At 47.9% G+C, this 21,333-nt stretch overlaps 1 protein-coding gene across 2 annotated transcripts in view; it reads right to left on the bottom strand.

The window, feature by feature from the left end:
- VASH2 (vasohibin 2) overlaps positions 1–21,333 on the bottom strand; it is a 36,569-nt gene that overhangs the window by 2,969 nt on the left and 12,267 nt on the right. For both annotated transcript variants that reach the window (XM_074863687.1, XM_074863688.1), the window contains exons 4-6: positions 15,985–16,059; positions 7,578–7,959; positions 5,571–5,686 (exon numbers count right to left, since the gene is read on the bottom strand). In XM_074863687.1, the coding sequence (XP_074719788.1) occupies positions 5,571–5,686; positions 7,578–7,959; positions 15,985–16,059 (573 nt within the window). The remainder of the gene's footprint in view (positions 1–5,570; positions 5,687–7,577; positions 7,960–15,984; positions 16,060–21,333) is intronic.

Genomic DNA, 21,333 nt, shown 5'->3' with positions numbered 1-21,333 from the left:
CCCCTGGCTAGGCCTGTGTGAAGGGCTAGAGCCCCCCAACTAGAAAACACAAGATGAACTCCCTTCAGTCTCCAGGCATCTTATATTCCAATACAGTCCAGCCGTTCACTTGAGGAACCACACATACACGTATGCTGTTAGGTCATTTAAGTGTATCAACAACCTGAACCAAATGAAACCTTGAGACTGGACAATCAGTCTCCCCCTATTTAGCAAGAATGGAAAAGCTCCTGCAACAAAGTGGTCAAACCAAAACAATCCTGGGGATTTATAGTCTATGGAAGTGTCTAACCCAAGTTTAGTCCAGGCTCTTACCTGTTCTCCCACTAAGGTGATGTTTACTTTTCTAAAGAAAGATATTGTTTAAAATACACGTTTCTCCTCGTAGATGCTACAGCATGTCTGCCTCACTGCAAAAACACAGCTAAAGCCCGAGTAGTACAATGTAAAGCTGGTAATGGCTCCAGTGCTTTCCTACAGCTCCTCAGACCTCATCTCCAGCTCTTGTGCTTAACTCTTCGTTCATTATGCAGCAGATGTGACCTGTGATGTGACCACACCAGGCTGGCACTTACCTAGTCATCACACACTGCCTGCCCATTTCTGCCGACACGGCTCTGGGCAGGCAGCACAGCCACGGGAGAGGCAGTGTGGGGCAGGCAGGCTGTCAGGCAAGGGAAAGCCCTGCCCTGCCTGCGGCACACCTCTGGGTGGAGGCACCCATCTAAGGGATGTACCGCTGCAGCCCTAAGAGGTGGAGATGTATAGCTTACACACAGAATCATAGAATCATTCAGGTTGGAAAAGGCCCTTGGGATCATCGAGTCCAACCATCAGCTCTACTCTACAAATTCTCCCCTACACCATATCCCCCAACATCTCATCTAAATGACCCTTAAACACATCCGGGGATGGTGACTCCACCACCTCCCTGCGCAGCCTATTCCACTGTCTGACCACTCTTTCTGTGAAAAATTTTTTCCTGATGTCCAGTCTAAACCTCCCCTGTTGGATTTTAAAGCCGTTCCCCCTTGTTCTGTCACTAATTACCTGTGGGAAGAGACCAGCACCAACCCCTCTACAATGTCCTTTCAGGTAGCTGTAGAGAGTGATGAGGTCTCCCCTTGGCCTTCTCCTCCTCAAACTAAACAGTCCCAGCTCCTTCAACCACTCCTCACAGGATCTGTTCTCCAGGCCTCTCACCAGTTTCGTTGCCCTCCTCTGCACTCGTTCCAGCACCTCAATATCTCTCTCGTATTGAGGTGCCCAAAACTGGACACAATACTCCAGGTGTGGCCTCACCAGTGCAGAGCACAGGGGGACTATCACCTCCCTACTTCTGCTGGTCACACTGTTTCTAATACAAGCCAGGAATACACACACACACACAGCCTCAGAAACATTTCTGAATTCTTTGATTCAATAAGTGATTTTTTTTTTTTTTTTTTTTTTTTTTTTTAAAGAGCAGAGCTGCTAACACCAGATCTCTGCTGAGAATTTGCACAGCCTCTGAGAGCTGGGGACATTGCTATGGACACCTGATGCTCTTCTGCCTCATCACACATTGAATGCAACCTCTTTGTTTGCCACTTATCCAAGCACTTCTATTAATAACCCCATCATCCTCTTTCCAGTACTGCCCCGCACCCTGCCTCATGTTTGTTTGTAAGTACTTCACAGAAGTGAAGGAGTCTTCACTGGTCTCTGTCACTTGCAGGAAGGGATCATGCCTGAAGAAATCATTGTAAGATGGTTTGGATTTTTCCACTTTATTTCTTCAGAGCAGATGGGATTTGACTAGCCAGAAAACAAGCTACAAGCTGCATCCCTCAGAGCTTGCGCAGGAGTTGGAGACCAGCAACAGATGCACTGTATGAAGTTTCCAGTGTCCTTCCTTCCTCCCTCCCTCAAATTTAGGGATCCCTCTTCCCTTCCCACCCTTTTCGCCCTCCCTCCCTCCAATTAAAGCCAGAATATGGTTTTAATTAAAGCATGCCTGGATGGTTCTACATTCCCTGATTATCCAAGAGAGATGGGGAGTCACAGCACACCCATGGCAACATGCCCATTTCCAGTACTCCATGACAACTCTCTAGCTTGTAGCTACAAACAATGTCCTCCATACGGTTTTAGGAAAAGGCAAGGACTTGTTGGAGCAGAGGCATCTCAGCCCCTATTCTTGGCTGGCAAATGACCTGACATCAAACATCCCCTCTGAAGTGAGGGAGCTCTGCTGTAGTGGCCCATCAGATCGCACCTCCTGTCCAAACTGCTGTGACGATGAGCAGGTGAATACGCTGTGCATAGCTGCTGGGTACACAGTATTCATTAGATCTGCCTGATTTTGCACATCCTAATATAATCCTGCCCCCTTGTATATCCTAATATAATGGACTAAGAGAATTTTCCTTTCAACAGTTAAATTAGGCCAGACACAAGGCCAGTGTTACTATGACACAGACCATGCATGTGTTAAACATCAATATGAAATTAAAAGGAAATAGATCCGGCCAACTGACACTTAAGAGCAGAGATTGCTGCCACATGACACTTCCTTCCAAACTCATATCAATTCTTCCAAACCCCTCCTGCTCCGAGCACTTCTGTTGAGGATGAAACACTGCGATGCCTGTCCCAGCACAGTGGCTTGCAATTTACTGCAGCCTCCTCCTCTGGGATTTCAGAGGATGGACAAGTGGACACAGTAAAGCTTCAGACTTACTAGAAAGATTCACACCACCCTGTATCCTCTTTATTCATCCTGTCTGGCCACCCTTAGCAGGATCACGCCAGCTGTGGTCTAAGAACACATGGACTGTTACATCGTTCAGTTAATGAGCTGCAATTTAACTACACACCCGTCTGCTAGACAGGCACGTACTGCTTATTGCATTGCCACCCATGCCCTGCAGTGTACCCTCTCTGCCTTGTAGCTGTATTTCCAGGCTAAGACACTATTGTGGGCTTGCTAGCAGGCACCACTGGCATTTACCTAAGAAACTAGTAAGGAACCAGGATGAGAAGTTAACGGGTTGAGGCTGTAAAATGCAATTCCGTCCTTAAGCACCACTTCAGCCTTTGTCCTTCAGAAACAATCCAGCAAAGACACTCCAGTTCACATATTTTTCACTAGGAGATTTCTCCCAGCAGGCCCATATAATTTTATTGTTGACAAAACCCAGGCTGTAATAACAGCTTGTCATCAGCAGGTGAAGCCTCTCAAACGAATGTGTTATTCAGCCCCTGCCAGCTCACACTAGAGCAAAACACTTCTCTCCCCCTCCCCTGCAAGCTCTAAAAAGCTGTAATTACAGCATGTGAGTTAGAGATCCACAAAGAAACAAAACACAGTGTTGATAAGCACAGCCATTCTTAGCTAGGATTTCAGCCTAGCAACCCTGAAAGTCTTTCCTCTTCTGTGTGTAACACAAAGGCCTCTCACTGCAACTACGTTCTCAGAGATCCATCAACACGCAGAAGAAAATAACCAGTTTCCCCTTTTGTATTTCTCACCCCACATCAACCACTGTACATGCTAGTATGTGTCATTCAGCTCATCCCTGATGAGGGGATGCCATTCCCCCTTCAGGTCTCAGAGACCTCATGTTGCAGAAACCAGCAGATCTCAATTTTGGAAATGGAAGGGTTTTATTACCAGAAGGGAACTCCCTACAGCAGCAGACTCCTCTGCAGCATCACTCCCACTGGGGCAAAAGGCAGAGTCAGCCTTTGAACCATCAGTGCCACTGCACTGAAGCATCATTTTAACATCAGGAACCTAGTTCTTCTCCCTGGCATCACTCTTCTAACAGCGATAGCCTCTTGGGTCTGCTCGAGAGCCCTGGACCTGCCAAAAGCTCCTTCACTCCCCTTCTCCTTCCAAGTATACTGGCCAGGTTTGCAAGGGGGCTGTGCACGACTTGCAGGGCTGTCATGCAGCCACAAGGCACGTGCTGCAAGAACTTCCACCTGCTCTGAGATGTTTCAACGCCTTTCGCCAAAGCAGAGATGAAGGTCTTGTGTGTGGAGTCTGCTCTCAGTCTCCTGGTCCCCGCATCATGCTATAGCTGGGTCCCGGATCTTGTATCATGGTGACCCATGGTTTATTTTAGAATAACATATAATTTGCTCTAGACACAGAGCAACACAACAGAACCACCGAGCAGGTGGTGAAGCCACTGCAAGGCCACCAGTACTTCACTTGTCTTTCTGTCCTAGAAAAGCAAAGCTGCCAAGGAAGAATCAGCCACCGCAAACCAGCCACGTGCCCAGCAGCTCTCTCAGGAGATCAGCCCAACTGGCGAGTCTCCAAGCCAAGCAAGACATACATTATCCATTCCAGCAACTGCAGAAGCACTATCAGAAACCCAAAGATGAAACCATCCCTCAAAGCGAATCTAAGAGGTGAAGAAGCCTGGAGCAACCGAGCCCATTACAACTATAACTATCCATGCAGTAAACAAGGAACTCTCAGTGATGAAGCCCAAAGTACAGCATCATAGACTGACTGTGAATTCACATGTAAAAATAAAAGCATGCTGTGAAATCATCTGCTGCTAAAGTATCTGGAAGTTATCTTTAGAAGGTTAGTCTAATGTCTTTGTTAGCTGCTTTAAAATAAATAAATAAGTGCTGAGACAGTAGTCTGGGAGCCTATTTAAAAAGCGATGACCATAAATAAGTGACTAGTCTGGGTTACGTATAGGCTTTCACAGTTGTTAGCTTCCTGGCATGAAGCAGTACAGCTAGAACTCAACTCTTCCACATCTAAGGTATGGGAGTGTGAATTGCCAGTGGCTGGAAAAGGCCCATGATCTGGAAGCTCAGTTTTATCCATTTAGAGGTATTGCATGCAATTAGTCCATCCTTCCCCGCGCAGTTAAACTATTAGCTACAATACGAGGGAAGTGGTCTGGGGTTTTTTAAACCGATTAAAATCAAAGAATACAATGCAAGTCATATTTCTGTTTTGGCAAGAAGAGAAAAGGTTTACTTTTTTACTGTCCCTGTAAGTCAGACAATCCTCAGCAAAACCCACTCCCATCAGAACAGTTCTATACAAAGGCTCATCACAGAGAACCCGGTTTCTGTCCCAGTGACCATGACAGCAGGGCACCCCACCACCAATAGCAGATAACATCCTCCCATTTTTAATACCTGTCTGAACACCCTTAAATCTGATCAAACTACTTTCCCTCCTGTACAGGTCCCATGCACACCAGGCTAGGTTAATTCCTCCAGAAAGTGGACTGTATAAGGACTGAAAAAAGAAAAAGCAAAACCCACACTTCCACTTTCACAGTCATCCAACACCCCTAGAACTGAAACAAGCAAAGGCCATTAGCGCCTCCAAGGACAGTGCACAGTGGGGCCATCGATGGGGCAGCAGTAAGCACAGCAGTGCCAGGACATCAGCAGTACCCGCAGCTTCTGGAGCTTCTCTGGTTACGGAGATACCTGATGCAGTTTTCCTACACATGCCAGTGAGCACATACAAGTTTTGTACAGCAAAACAGTATGTCATCACCCTCCATTTCTGACCCGTCAGTGATGGCAGCAGGAATACTCACGATTTGTCTCTTCTGCACACCCGTCTCTGAGGGCTGGCTTGCCTTCGGCGAGGGGACAACGACTTACCCCGTGATCTCTCTTTCATCGGAGAGTGGGCACTTGAGGGTTTCAGAATCTGTGGGAGATGGGGGAGGGAAGGAAAAGGCATTCAATAAAGGCAATGATTCACCAAAAATAAAAATAAAGGGCCTCATACAGCAGTGGGGACAGCACACAAAGAGCCTTCAATCCCTTGGGGCTTATTCAAACCCTGCCCAGGTTAAGAGGAGCCCAAAGCTGTTATCATGTGATAGCTGTCCTGGGACTCCCTGCTAAAATCAGTTGGCGTCACCAATTCAGTTCCCAGCTAAATACTGAAAAAAAAGGTCTCATTCACAGCTTTCTTCAGAGCTGGCAACAGGAAGAGATAAGAAAAACAGCTTTGAGCCTTAGCTGAAGGAAACTCACACAGCCAAATCCCCCTCTCCAGCTTTCCTCTCCACAGAGGTTATTGTCTCCCAGGCTGGCAGTTGAACTCTCTGTATCAGTCGGACTTTTCCATAGGTCTCCAACTTGCCTGCAGCCCCCAGGCCCTCCAAGCTTAGGAGGCCATCAGCACAACACTCACACTCCAGGCTATTTTTAAGACCTGATCCTCCAAAGTCAGCCCCCTCACAATGGAAGCCCTCTGAATCAAGTGGCTCAAATTCTGAATTAACTCAAGGGAAGAGTCAGATGTAGGGTCTTCAGCCTTCAAGGGTTCAGAGCTGTGGTCCCAGCCCTGAGGCACTTACAAGGACCGGACCCAATGTCACAGCTCAGCATGCACACAAGAGCTGGTCCCTCTATCAAAAGCAAGTACTAAGTTTAGCCAGTCATCCACCCATAAGGACTTCTTCAGCTAGAGCCTGCTTCAGCTGTTTGCTCTCTAGATGGTATTAAAAGTGCATGAATAGAGAAGAAGAGGGGAAAAAAAACCTCATTACATCTGTAATCAAGCACATGTGCTTAAGGTGACAGTGTGGTACAAGTTGGCGCTCAAAACTCCTTGGCAGGACAGGAGAGGTGGCAGCAGGACATAAGGGCTACGATGCCACTGGTGACACTCATTCCAAGGTGAGGGCAAGGGGGCAAGGGCCTCAGCCAAAAAGGCACACGGCTGCTACGTAGGAGCCATTCCTCAGCAGGGCAGGGGACGGGAACCCAGAATAACTTGGATGCGATGCCGCATGCCTCTCCACAAGAGCCAGCCCCATACTTAGCAACACACCTGCTCTGCTCCCACTGCCAGCGGCAGATTGGAAAGGCACCAAATCCCCTTCCACCGTGACCACAACCAGCTCCTTGCCCACGCCAGCCCCGGAGGCACGGTCAGGGACACCCCTCATCCCCAAGGGCAGCCAAACCCTCCAGCCCCCTGGCAGCCTGCCCTGTCTCCCCATCGTTTCCCTCTGGGCTTTTCAGTCCAACCAACCAGCAGAGAAGCACCAGCCTGTCAGGGACTTGCTCTCCTCATCATTCCCATGTAACCTACTTTGCGATTCAGCCGAGGGTGGTGGACATAAGGCAGCACAGGGCAAGCCCACCGGCATGCCCTGCAAGGAGAAGCAATCACTGACACAGCTGTCCCGTGGCACCCCTTGCCATGGTGCAAAGAGCAGAGATCCCTGCCACCAGGTCACCCACCCCACCAACTCCAGCCCCAGCCATGCTGATTCCACCCAGCCACCTTCTTCTGCAGTCAGTGAGAAAAGCAAACTGGGCAACAGCTCTTTGATGGTCAGGGTTCAAGTGTTTCCCAGGCTGAAGGGAAGATCCTTTAACTAAAAAATAGCTATAAGGGCTTGAAAACACACCAAACCCTGTGGGAGAATCACTGAGACAGATGCAAGCACACCCCCAGCCCACCTGATACCACCTTCATCTCAGGCTGGGGTCAGTCTGCTGACATGGAGCAAGACCAGTCTCTGCAGGATGGGACAAGGTACACACCCCTCCAACTCCACCGCCCAAGCACATGGACCTACCTTCATCCTCATATCCCTGGCAAACTTCTCCAGCTCCTTCCTGACTTCTGTGCGCATCATTTTGGATACGTTGAGGACCAGCTGTTTCCACTCAATGGGCTGAAAACTGTGCGGCTCATGTGGGACATATAATCCGATTTTTACTTTTTTGACCGTATGCAAGTACTTTTTATAGGAGTCTTCAAATTCAAAGATGAGGTCACTCAGAGTTCGGTAAGTTAAAGGTTTGTCCATCAGATCTGATCGTCTGCTCATGCCCAGTGAGCCGTACCGGCCGTTGCAGTAAATCCCGAGCACCACGTGATGAAAATAGTTCCCTGAGAAGTGGGTTTTAAAGCTGATGGGGAAGCGCTCCACGGAGGGTTGCCCGTTTGTTAAGTATCTGGTGTGCACTGCGTCAAGGCAACAACAGCGCTGGGAAGGGCGCATACACAATTACATCTGTAAGACATCTTTAGCAGGTTTTTTTAACTGACAGGGCAAGTGCTTTCTTGCAAACACAAATTTATTCTTGCTCTGCCCCAGAAACAGTCAATGCTGCCAGAGCCCATTTCAGCGCTTGGAGAATAAGGTGCAATAGTTCAGGCAGGGAAGGACCTGACTCTTAACCATGCTTGAGAGGGAAGGAGAAAAACCACAACAGTGTTCAGGTCAGCACACCAGAGGAGAGACCACCATCCCCAGATCTGTGGGAACTCCCCCATTTGATACCAACATCAAGCTTCCACAGTCCCAAAAGGGAACAGTGTTTCCCTCTGTTTCATGTTGAAGCTTGATACAACTCAGATTATTGATCTTCATTTTCCCACATCTTCAAACAGTACGAAAAATCCAGGGTGACAGTCTGCCTTTCCATCTGTAAACTGGCCCTCAGCACAGCCACTCCTCATACAAGAGTGTGTTTGCATGTTACCCTTGTAACGCATTGCTGACAGGAACAAACACTTTCAAAAAGCAAAATGTGTCCCCTGAATCACTGGCTGGCCACTTCAAATGTGCCACGTGCAGAGGCCGGGGCCAAGCTCCGTAACATCGTAGTAGGTGATCTCAGAGGGGAACTATGCGCAGGTCCCGGGTCATCTCCTCAGGAGGCTGCTGGCCCGTGCCAAGGGGAGGAGAGGCTGAGATTCCCTCACACAGGCGGGTTTGCGTCAGCACCTACGTTGCACGTGGCTCCTTGCTGCTAATCCCCGGACAGCTGGAACCTACCCTGGCTCCACATGCTGACACCCGGCCCCTGGGTGACAGCAGGCGCCCTTTCCCGCTGCAGCTGAGACCCCCACCCAAGCCTGGGGAATAGAAGAGGGATGACCAGAAAAGGCTGCAGCAAGACACTCCAGCCTGGGGTTACTCCAGCCAGAGGCACCTGCTGTAATCCCAGAGCCATCCCCAGAGGCAGACGCAGCCAAGACAGTTGGTCAGTGTGGTGCCACTACAAAATACACTGGCCTAAGGGGCAGCACTGCCTGGATAGCGTCAGGGCAGCCTGAAGAACAGAGGAGTGGGGTTAGCTCACACTGGAGCTGCAGGAATCAGCTCAGACCAGGGTCCTCCTCTGGGGATCTCCAGCATCCCCTCCTCCCCCTATCACATGCTCAAAAAGGCCTTTAACAGCAGTGAAACAAGAGCCACTGCACAGCTGAGATGTCCTGGGATGTTACTGTGGCCGGCCTTCCTCCCCTGTCTGCATAGCATGGCTGCTCAACAGCTGCTGGGAAAATGAGAACACAAAAAGCCTTTTGTACCAATATTGTAAAACACAATTAGGGCTTGGTTCTGGTTCTGCTCTCAGCCTGACACCCCACCCCATCACCAGTGCAACTCCCAGGGATGCTGAGCCCCTGCCTGTGCTCCACATTTCACCCCTTGTCTCTACAGGGATGCATGAAAGGCATCCAGTGGCTCTCATCTGCCTCTAAAGCATCTTCTCAAGGGGATATTTCACCCACCTGATGCTTGTTGAATTTCATACATGCAAACTTTTGCCCTCCAGGTGAACACAGAAATCAACTAGTAAGAGATTCATGAGCTGCCCAGAATCTGAGGTCAAAAGCAAGCAGTTAAACCTCTGTACAAATAAAAAGCAAGAAAAACACACAGGCAAAAATATTTCAGAACAGCCACAGGGAAGCTTTTTGGTTCAACGTCAAACATATTTAATTGTGTTCAGTGCTAGATGTCATCAGCTTTAGCAGTCTGGAGAAAATGTATTAGAGGGCATAGGAACAGACAACACTACAGGCCCAGCTCCTGGTGCACTTCAGCACCTGTACGCAGTAAGTCTGGGCGAGCGTGCAAAGCAGAGCACAGACCACTGCCGCGGACACAACCCCTTGCCCAGCCAAGGCTGCGTGCACCCACCTCTGCCCATCTGCTGCCCCACCTACATCAAACACAAACACCCTGCAGCAACTGTCAAAGCTCACCCCGATATCAACCACACTGACATGGAACAGAAATAGCTCTATTGCCTTTGCTGGTCTCTCTGGATCATTGTTGCATTAGGGCCAGCTTCTCCAAGAAAAAACCCACACCATTGGTTGAATTAAAGGTTATAAATACACTGCAAGGGCAGAATGGGGCCCAGCAATGTTATATCAACTGGAAAACTCAGCCCACAGTCACCTCATTTAAAAGGTCACCTTGCTCCAGGCCTTAAAAGGAGCATCCTGTGTACATCAAAGTTACGTTACAATAATTTGTATCCTACAGACAGATTCTTGCAGAAGCCCATTGTATTTATCATTCTGTGTAACTGAAAAAGCAGTATCTTTTATTAACACCTATGAAGCTTTCAAACATCACCAGTATTTTTCCCCCTCATTATGAAAGGGTTTTCTCTCTGCTCCCCGAGTGCCTTTCTATTAAGTCCACACAAAGCTTTGGTGGCCACCTGCCACACATACACACTTCTGCCACGAGGTCTCAGAGAAGTTGCAATTTAATCTCATTAAATACTAGGCAGGAGTAAAAGAATCTTTTGAGGATGGAAATTACCCACCATCAAATAACCCAGCAACAACCGCTGCGGAAATTAACCTTTAGGTACAGGTTGCTTCTGCTGAGTGACTAGTTAATGAGAGTCCCCACCCGAGATGAAATACACAGCAAATGGGCTGGAAAGGCAAGTCAGATCTTCCCTGCCATCCATGCATCATTATTATTTCTTTTCCTTTCTGCTCTGCCCAAGGAGAGCTGTATTGTGGCAAACAAAAGGCAACGACACAGCAATGCCGCAGCTGTAATCACACTTTTGAGCTGGGACTGTACTGCAGGATGGAGAGTCGGGGAGTAAATTATGTGTCACAATAGAGAAGCAGCACAGAGCAGGAGAGGGCAAAAGCAGCTGTAACGAAAGCTCGGTGGCCTCCCGATCCCGGGTTTTCATGTAAATCAAAGCAGCAGAAAAACAGCACTGATGGGCTGCTGATCTCCTTGGACATCACACAAGAGGGACATTAATGTTCTGGCCTGCCACCTCCTGCCCCAATACCCCTCCTCTTCCCCAACACTCAGGAAATGCACAAGGACAATACCTAGCACTCCACCAGGGCCTCACAGGAATGGGTTGCTATGGCATGTCCCCACCCCTCCAAGATTCCCAAACCCTGCCCACCCTGACTCTCAGCTCTTCTGCAGCCTCATACTAGTCCTTCAACCTCAATTTCTTCCATTCCACAGAGACACTAATGCCTGTCAGCCAGGCTGCGTGTATTAGGCAGCTGATGAATTCTGCTCTCTTCCCCCAGGAGGCTGATTTTGAAAGAGACAGGTTTGAGCCAAAGGAGTGTGTGAAGAATTGGGCCCAAAGCATACAACATGCTTTGGAGGTGACAGGCCATTAGGGTACACCAGTATGGCTCTATTAACAAGTAGGCTTTCTTGCACACCCCAATACTGCTAGCAGCCTGCAGAAAGGACCACATTTCCCATGCCAGCATGCAGCTCCTATGGATCTGCAAGTCAACACAAGCACACCACCCTCTGAGCCACAGGTTGTTGTGCTTCCCATAGTCCCATCGCCTTCACCACCCAGGCTCACGCACAACCTAGCTTCGATACTTGGGAGACATTCAAATCCCAGACTCAAATACAAGCAAGACTTGGGATACAAAACCTGCACTCCGGCCACCACCTGGACATTCCTGAGCAGTGTGGCAAATGAGTAGCAGCATCCTTAGTCAGTTCAAAAGAAAAGGGGAGAATCAGTTAAGGTGTTACCTGAGTCAACCCCTTAGTTTTAAAACTCTGGAGCAGAAAGCATCTGGATGGGTTTTCTTTAAATCTGCACACTCACACAATGACTCAACAAATACCCTTCTGCAGTTTGAAGTTGTGTTCTTTTTTCTCCACCTCCTGGTGAACTCTAATATCAAAAACATCTCACAAAAGTCCCAGCATCTTCCCCCCAAGTACAGACCCTTCCCTACACAGGTGTCCCCACTGCAGAGCACAGATCAGTTCACAGCCAGAAGAAAGACTTGAAGCCCTTCACCTTGTTTATTTGTCAACACCAACTTTTAGAGAAAATGTCCTCTCTTGCTTTTTTTTTTTTTTTCTTATTAATAACTAATCAGAGCAGGAACCTTCCATATGCCAGCACTGTGGCCCCAGGCTTCGAACATTTCTGGAAATAAGTCTTAGCAGCTGACAGGACTTGCCAGACGGCAGCTAGCTCCCCACGGCTAGGTGAGCTTGGGTTACTTGCCACCAGCAGTTCTCCCACCAGCGCTAGGAACCACAGGACAGGAGGGGACACGCTGTGAGGACCTCAGCCCATCTGCGTCTAAACCGGCCTCAACAGGAGTTTAGCTGGAGGAAAAAAAACCCTGGCGCCTTTGTGAAGCTAACAGGCAGCAACTGTGCAAGGGGCACACTAGGGGCAGGTGAGGAGACAAGTGCCATCTCTGCATCGTGCCCCTTCCCTGCAGCACCAACAGTGACCCAGGCCCACAGAGACCCCTGGGGCAGGGGACATGGGGAGAGCCCTCCTCCTCGAAGCCCTGAAGGAAAAAAGCCCAAATGTAGACAGTTCACCAAGGCCCTGCAGAGCGATCAGCACCTGAAACAAACCAAGACACGCTCAGGTTTCAGACAGACACGCCAGCATCAATTGTTTGACCAGAGCAGCCCACCAACGCTGATGTCCAAGCAGGTCTAAGCACCCAGCTGTCCCAGCACCCAGACTCACAAGTGCTTCTGCTCCAGCTGCAGGAAGACCCAGCACCATGTCTGACACGTTCTGGGATGTACGTGCCAGGCAGGAGGAGCAGGATGGAGGAGCCCAGGTCTCCAGTGGTGATAACCATCATCCACCGATCAAATGCGCAGAAGGTATAGTGCAGAAGCTATTCAATAATTTCTCCCTCCTGAGGCACTTCTGCTCTCCTCTTCCTCCTTTAATGATATTATTGGACAGGGGGAGATCTAATACACTACCTGGGTCTGATCATCACCTCACATGAACTGGGAGAGGCACACTGAGGGCAACGGGAGTGAGTTCTGTTCACCTGACACAGACACGCGCTGCGAGACTCCCTGAGGATGGATGCACTGTGCCACTTCCCTCTCCTCCCTCTGATATTTTGCTTTCCCCATTTTAATAAAGTGAATACAGCACAGACAAAATTCCCTTGACACTTTTTGGTGTACTATTCCTGAACACAAGTCATTTGGATCCTCACTCAGAAAGAATGGGCTGAATGCACCATTACTCAGCTGATCTACAACTGAGCTGAGAAATGCCCAGGGGAAGACAGCAGGAGGAATGCCTCTGGTTAGGCACTGACGTGGTAAGCAGAGAGATACGAAGTCAGATCAGACAGCTACACAGAGAAGAGCCGTGCAGATTGCTGCAAAATAATATTGGAAGATCTGTACGAGCTTTCAGTCATCTCACAGCTGCTGCTCCCTGGGTGCATGCACACAGGGTAGCTCAGTATTTTAACTCACTGACCTATAAAAACGCTTCAAGATCTAGTGTGAAGGCAATTATGCAAAAGTTAATTCTGCACCAGGAGGGATTACAGAAGTGTTTTATAAGAAGTCGCATAGTAAAAGGCAATTGCACAAGCCAACAAGCAGCTCAATTAAAATGACATCTTGCTAAGCTGCTCTGTGCGAGTCGGCCTTTGAATGAAGGCTCACGCCAAGGGTCCACTGTAGTGGGCTGTGCTCTTTTTGGTATCCAAGCAACACGGCAAAGCCTGCCAGCACACAAATTAGCAGCAGTAACCTTCTTTCCAGAGACAGAGAAGGGAACCAGAGGTTAACACACATATGCAGGGATGCTCAGCTCAGGCATACGCAAAGACATTGGTTTGATGCTCAGGAGAGGGTAACGCATCTCTTATCTGGTAGCCGCCTGACCTTGGAAAGCGAGTAGCAGCTGCTGGCTTCACCATGTCCACATCCAGAGGGCAACGCTGAAGAGCAAAATCTCCTGCCTGAGAAAAATCAGCAAAACTTCCCCATGTGCTGTTACAAAGATGCCTCCCAAAAACCCACATGGTGCACATGCAGCACGGCACCACGAGGTTCTGCACGAGCACAAGCTTCATACCAGCCACTTCCAAATCACACGTATTCAGACAGCCCATCCACTCACCACTGCTACGCTCTTTGTGTATCCACACTTCAGTCAAAATACTTAATTTTATATTGTGTGGATCTCCTAAATTTCAACACATCTGTTACTGCACCACCACCTCAGCAGATAGCCTCGGTTCTCACACAGGAGATTTCCAAGACAGCAACTAGAAGTCATAGAAAAACAGGCCTGTTCCATACCCTCCCCCGCCAAAGGCTTCTCAATTAAAGTTTTCCATAAACTTTTTTTTAAAGTAGCATCTAGGGACAGAAAGATTCATCCAAATCTTAAAAGTCCAAAGAAACTTCAGATGACACCAAATAGCATAAACCACAACTTTCAAATATTTTGCTTCCTCCACCACTCAAAAAAAAACCAGAACAAAAATCAGGTTTGAGGCAAGCAGAAAAAACCCTCTTTTCAAATGAAAATAAAATGGTCGAAACTTTTAGATCAGCAAGAATACTTATAGGTTATCATGGTCATCTGTAAGCCACTAATCACCCTCTGCTCGTGTGGTATGCGGAACAATCAGTTCAGTGCTAGAAATACAGTACCAGAAGCCACACTGACACTCACCAGTACTGCAGAGGAGCATCAACTCCACCTGGGGATTATTTTCCCCATCCCTTTGGTCCCCAAATAATTTAGGACACAGCCCTGACACAATGGCAAGCACAACAGATCCACTGACACCATTTCTGTTTCTGGGAGGGCATCAGTTTGAGTCTCTTGCTAACACCAAGCCCCCAGGACCCCCACCCCTCTAGCTGCATACAGACCCTGCCAGGATGTGCAGGTGAAGCCCCGTCAGCCAGAGCCCCCCGTTCAGACTCGGACCTGAAGCCCATCCCCAGCACACGGCGAGCCGAGCACAGGCGGGAGCAGCAGCCGGTGCGCACCACACACCTCCTAGCACAGCGGGGACCACAGCCAGCAACCGGTCTCACACACCACACGCTTCCTCAGCCCACGTCCCCTTCCCACCCCACAGCAGCCACCCCTTCTCACGCCAACACCAGGCACTACCTGCTGGGCTCTGCCAGCTCCTTCTCTCACGAGAGGGGGCAGCAGTAGCAAGCAAAACGCCGCAGAGACTACAAGCTGGTTTGCTTCGGGGTTTATTTTGGGTTGGGTTTTTGTTTTGTTTTAAATCAAACTTGATCAGCTGTGGCAAGGTGTATCCGGCATACAATTATTCCTGTAACCCTGCCTTGCCCTCCTCTGGTGTTTTAGGATGATGCAGGTTGATTTACCAGTGACAGCACAAGAGGATCAAGAAACGAGTCAGTGTCTGAATATATTCTTGGATTTTTTTCTGAGACTGAATAGGAAGCAAGCATTTATGTTAAGGTAAAGCTTAAATGTTTAACTATAATACACATATGTTTCTGCACAAAGCACAGCTGGTGGCTGAGAGACAAAAACTAACGTGACTTCACGTGTAAACATCAGACAAACATAGGACAGAACCTGTGTTCCTCAGGTGTTATCAAGCTCTGACAATAACTGGCAGAGCTAATGAAGAAAACAGATACTTATCTGGGCACTTTGGGTCAGATCCTGACATTATGCAGATTACCAGGGCAGAAGGCAAAGTCCTCACGGCCAGAGCACGACAGTTGTGAGCTGGCACATAGCATTCAAACTCCTACTGACAAGCCTAGGCAATTCGGCAACTTGTTTGTTAATCGATACCACGGCACTCTCCGAGCTGCTGGCACTCACCTTTGGCTGTGACCACCTCAAACACTACCCACAAAGGGCAATATATTAAAGTGTCACAGTGGAAAAAGTCACAGGCACGTGGAAGGATACATCCCCAGGATAACTGCTTCAAGGCATTTGATGGGTAAGGACTCCCTGGTCATTTCTTTTGCCGTCTCCATTAACCTAGGACAGAAACAAAAATGTTTTCAGCCCTTTCAGTTGGAGCAGTTGACAGGAAACAAAGGGTCCTCTCATACACCAAAAGCCAGGCACCTCCGGTTCTTATCTCAGCAAGCACTGGTGAACTCAATTCTTCCCTTCAGCACCTTGCCAGGGCCCTCTTGACTTCTGGAAAATGACTGGGGGGAAAAAAAAAAAAAAAAGAAAAAAGAAAAAAAAAGGCATCCCAGTGCTTTCCAGCCTCTGAAGGTGGGTTGGAGGAGGAATGCAGTCCTCTGCTTCTCCCAGCAGCTCTATGAACATCACTTCAGACTGTAACACAAAGCCCTGCTGAACTGCAAAAGCTGACAATCATGCAAGCTCACACAGCAGGACCAAGTTTAGCATATTTTCAAAATAACCCTGACTCTCCTCTGCAAAAAACAGGGGAGAGAGGATGGTTACATGATCGCTGCCTGAAAGCTACAAATGCCTCTGTGAGCCTATAGCTATAGGTGCAGGCAAGAATTTAATGCCTTTTTACCAAAGCTTGCTCTGCAGAAAGTTCTACCAGTGCAGACACTTCACACCACTGCAAGCTGAGCTACCATCTTGCTGCTGCTCCCCACCTCCTGTGGACTAGGAAAGTGGTAAAAACCATGGGATTTCCTGCAGTGGAGTGCAGGAAACTATGCATGCCCAGATCTTGCAAGTTCACAAAGTTTAGTTACAATGTGGACTCTGTATTTGGAGTAGAATTACCTGACAGGGACTACACTGACAAGAAACAAGCAACTTAATCTCAGCTCAGTTGAGAAAACTGTCATGCCAGATTGACACCACACCATCAAGCAACTAGGAATCCTATCCCCTTCCACAAGCAGATCCTGAAATCCTGGAGAGTTAAAAAAAAAAAAACAAAAAACAACAAAACAAAACACACCAAAAAACTGGAAGGAGATTAATAAAAAGAGTCATATTCAATGACACACCAAAAAAAAAGAAGTTAAAACCAAACCAAAGGATGACTTCTATTTTGAGGTCTTCTCTATCCATATCCTTTCCCTGAGAAGAGCTTTGTAAACAGATCCCTACTCTAAGGAAACACGATATTAAGTGATTTAAATATTTGTATTAGAGAAGATGATGAAAATATGCATCAGAAACCCTTAGTCTGTTTTTCCCACTTTCTGATTCACCCACCTCATGCATTTTAAACCTTGTATTGAGTACAAATAGCAACACAGCTTCCACCACTATTACAGCCTGTCACAGCCATTCCACGTCCCATTTATCCAACTTAGAAATTATCTTTTCATTTGTAAACAACCGCCCTTTACACTCTGCCTGCAATACAGAAGACAAATTAGAGTTAGTCTGCCTCCTACACACTCACAATCAGCCACAGAAATCCCACTGCTGGAAGCACAGAGCTGTTCCAGCGAGGGCGCACAATGGGGCCCCTTCATCCCCCACAGTGGCTCCTTGGTGCTGGTCACAGCAGTAGCTGCTGCAAAGCCCCGTCTCCATCCAGAGAAGTGTTACATGCAGAGGGTGCATGGGAGGTATCCATGAACAAGATGATCCACTGAATTTCCTATCTTCTAACTCCAGGGGAGTTAAAAAAAAAAAAAAAACTCACAGCTGATTATGAATGCACATCAGAAGTGGGGAAAAAGCTCAAGTCATAAAGCTATTTAGCTTCAAGCCATTTAGTGGGGTGTATGCCTGGTGAACATGGTCCAAGGTTCAGGGCCAGCATCTCCTCCCCAGATCTACACCTACGCTGACCCTGCTGCCAGTAGGCAAACACAGTAACCACACTGGAGCTGCCTCGTCACCACATGCAGCATCAGGTCTCCTAACACCTGCTTTTATAACCTCACTGCTGTCATGATTTCAAGGTGTTGTCAGCATGGAGATAACATTAATGGCTCCACAGCCAGGGAGGGAGTCTTCAAAGTAATTGGCCTAAATAAGCAGTCAAATTACTACTGACTTATGCGTGACAGCAACACTCACACTATTTAAATACTAAGTTGTATTTAACGTGCACTCTGTTTGCAAGCCACATATGTGTTGGTTCTGAAGCACAGCTCTCCAGGATGTTATATGGTTATTAAGGAAAGGCATTTTGCTTAAAAACATGCTGCCTGCTAGCGCGTGGGCATCACAGCTGTCCCTTCCAAAGCGAGTGGCAGCCCTCCCTTCCCTTCACATAGCATCATTGGATAGCTGGGCTCAGAAGGGACCCCAGGAAGCCCTCCTGTCCCACCTCCTGCTCAAAGCACCCAAATCCAGGAGCTGCAGCAGGTGCTCAACGACCACCCTGGACCTGGCAGCTCAGAGACAGGCATGGCCTCCGGACTGTGACAGCGATGAGGATCTGTGCAAAGGGAGCATCAGTCAGGAGGCATCACCAACGACAAGCTAACAGACATCCATCTGTACCCACAGAGCAGGTCACACCCTCACACACATCCATCCCCAGAGTCCTGGGGAATACTCTGCAGACAGTTTGCTTTTTCTCTACGTTTACAGCACAGGCCACAGGGTTTACATGGATGACCCAGTGCCACAGCCACTAAGAGTTTTTCTTATGCTTTTAGCAAGTTTGAGATGAAGCATGGCTTTAAACCCCGTGTTTGCATTGGAGGCAGAGCCTTTGGAGAATCCCCAAGCCACCACTCTGTCCCAGGTAGCATAAACCAAATCTAAATCACTCGCACTGATAGTTTTCCAGCCTACTTTTAACCGGTTTCTCAAAGGCTTGGAAATGCACCAGTTAATCTATCATATACTTAACCCTGTATCTAAGAAGGTCCCCTAATACTTAAACTAAATCTTTCCTTTTTTGCAATTTAAATCAGAAGCTATTTCTGCTGCAGGCGTGGAGACCATTTATTATCTCTGCTCTTGCAACAGACATTTGTATATGCAACAGGCTGTAATCTACCCTCTCCTCTGTAAACATAAGGAAGCAGACACAGATTTATTGTTTTTAATTATTTTTTCTAAATCCCTCCCTCTCTCATCCCAAAGCTTCCGCCTTAGGTCATGTTTTCTAGACCTTGAGCAATGTTCATTGCTTTCTTTTTGGACTCTCTTCAGTTGAGTTGCAGCTCACAGTCCTTCAGATAAGCCCACCATACCACAATACAAACAGACCAATTTCCTTCTGAATCCAACTTTCAGTATTTATTTGCAACCAACCCAGTGTGCTGTTTTCCCTGTTGACCCACACCAAATGTTTGGAGTTTTTTTGGTTGCTTTTGTTTTGGGTTTTTTTGAAGATCAGCTTCTTCTTTGAAAAACTAGCCTTTCATTCTCCACTGTGTATTCCCACAGCTGGCTATTCCCAAAACCCTCCTCTGAATTTCCCCTGACTAAATTACCTCCTGTTTGTTCCAGCTCAGTCTAAGCCTTCAAGATCACTCTGAATTCCAATTCCACCTTGCAAAGCCTTGTCACATTGTCCAGCCCGGACCACAAACAATTAGTCTTATCTATACCATTAATGAAAAAGCATTGACCTGGGACAGAGATCACACACCTCAACTGACAAACTCTGCAAGGCAAGAGCAAGCTATTGGTTAAGTACCACTTTCTAAGTGCTGCGTTTCACTTACGTTAAATAGTTTTATTTAGACTCGATGTCCCTGCCTTATCTGGAGGCTGCCAAAAGCCATACTAAAGCAAAGAGTTATGTCCACAACTTCTCCCTGATTGACAAAAGCTCTTACACTCTCACAGAAGGAAATTAACAGAAAAAAAAGGTGTCAAACTAAATTCACATTGCCTATCACCTACCCTGAAACTGCAGATCAACTTGGAAAGATCCTAGACCTATCTTTTCCCTTATTTTTTTTAAAGGCTGGTAACTTTGCCTTCCTCACTTTCCAACAAGAGCACCCATCCTCCCCACAATCTCTAACAGAAATATTAACGGTTTGAAGGTTGCTTGTCAGTTACCTAAGTGATCTAAGACAAATGATTGAGCATCCAGCTCATCTGAAAATAACTCATTACAAGTGCTCTTTGACTTGTCCTTTACCTATTTTCTTTCACTCCTAAATTCTTACCGTGCTCAGATGTTAATCATGATCAGAAAGTTTGCACAGTTAAACTTGTGAATGAAGATTTAAAGAATCACAGAATGGTTTGGGTTGGAAGGGACCTTTAGAGATCATCTAGTCCAACCCCCTGCCACGGGCAGGGACACCTTCCACTAGATCAGGCTGCTCAAAGCCCCATCCAACGTGGCCTTGAACACTGCCAGGGAGGGGGCAGTCACAGCTTCTCTGGGCAACCTGTTCCCGTGTGTCACCACCCTCACAGTGAAGAGCTTCGTCCTTGTATCTAATCTAAATCTACTCTCTTTCAGTTTAAAACTGTTACCCCTCATCCTATCTGTACACTCCCTGATAAAGAGTCCCTCCCCATCTTTCCTGTAGTCCCCTTTAAGCACTGGAAGGCTGCTATAAGGTATTGCTGGAGCCTTCTCTTCTCCAGGATGAACAACCCCAACTCTCTCAGCCTGTCCTCATAAGGGAGGTGCTCCAGCCCCCTCATCATCCCCATGTCCCTCCTCTGGACCTGCTCGAGCAGGTCTGTGTTGTTCTCATGTTGGGGGCCCCAGAGCTGAACACAGCACTGCAGGTGGGGTCTCATGAGAGGGGAGTAGATGGGCAGAATCCCCTCCCTCGCCCTGCTGGCCACACTTCTCTTGATGCAGCCCAGGATAAAGTTGGCTTTCTGGGCTGTGAGCACACATTGCTGGCTCACAGTCAGTTTTCCATCCACTAATACCCCCAAGTCCTTCTCCACAGGGCTGCTCTCAATCCATTCTCTGGCCAGTGTATCTGTGTTTGGGATTGCCCTGAACCATGTGCAGGACCCTGCTCTCCAGCCTGTCCAGGTCCCCTCTGGATGGCACATCCCTTCCCTCCAGCCTGTCGACCGCACCACACAGCTTGGTGTCATCAGTGAACTTGCTGAGGGTGCACTCAATCCCACTGTCAAGAAGGTGGAAAAGAATTAAAAACCAGAGTCAAGCATTTCAATCCCTGTCTGATCAGGATTTGTTTCTGGGATTTTCTTTAAATCTTTCCAGTTATCTGAAAAGATTCCACATATATGGCTAATGCAGTACTTCACAGTCTTGTACCACATATCACTGTGAACCCAAAGCCACCCTCTCCACAGATTCCAGTGAGCACAGAGGCAGCCCATCTCTTCCAGTAACTTGAGGGAGACTGCTACAGTCAAGAATAAGCAGCATACAGCTTCCCTCTTTGC

This window comes from Strix uralensis, chromosome 3, assembly GCF_047716275.1.
Source record: "Strix uralensis isolate ZFMK-TIS-50842 chromosome 3, bStrUra1, whole genome shotgun sequence".
In the NCBI taxonomy this organism is placed as follows: Eukaryota; Metazoa; Chordata; class Aves; order Strigiformes; family Strigidae; genus Strix; species Strix uralensis.
This window is presented reverse-complemented; position numbering and strand designations above follow the sequence as displayed.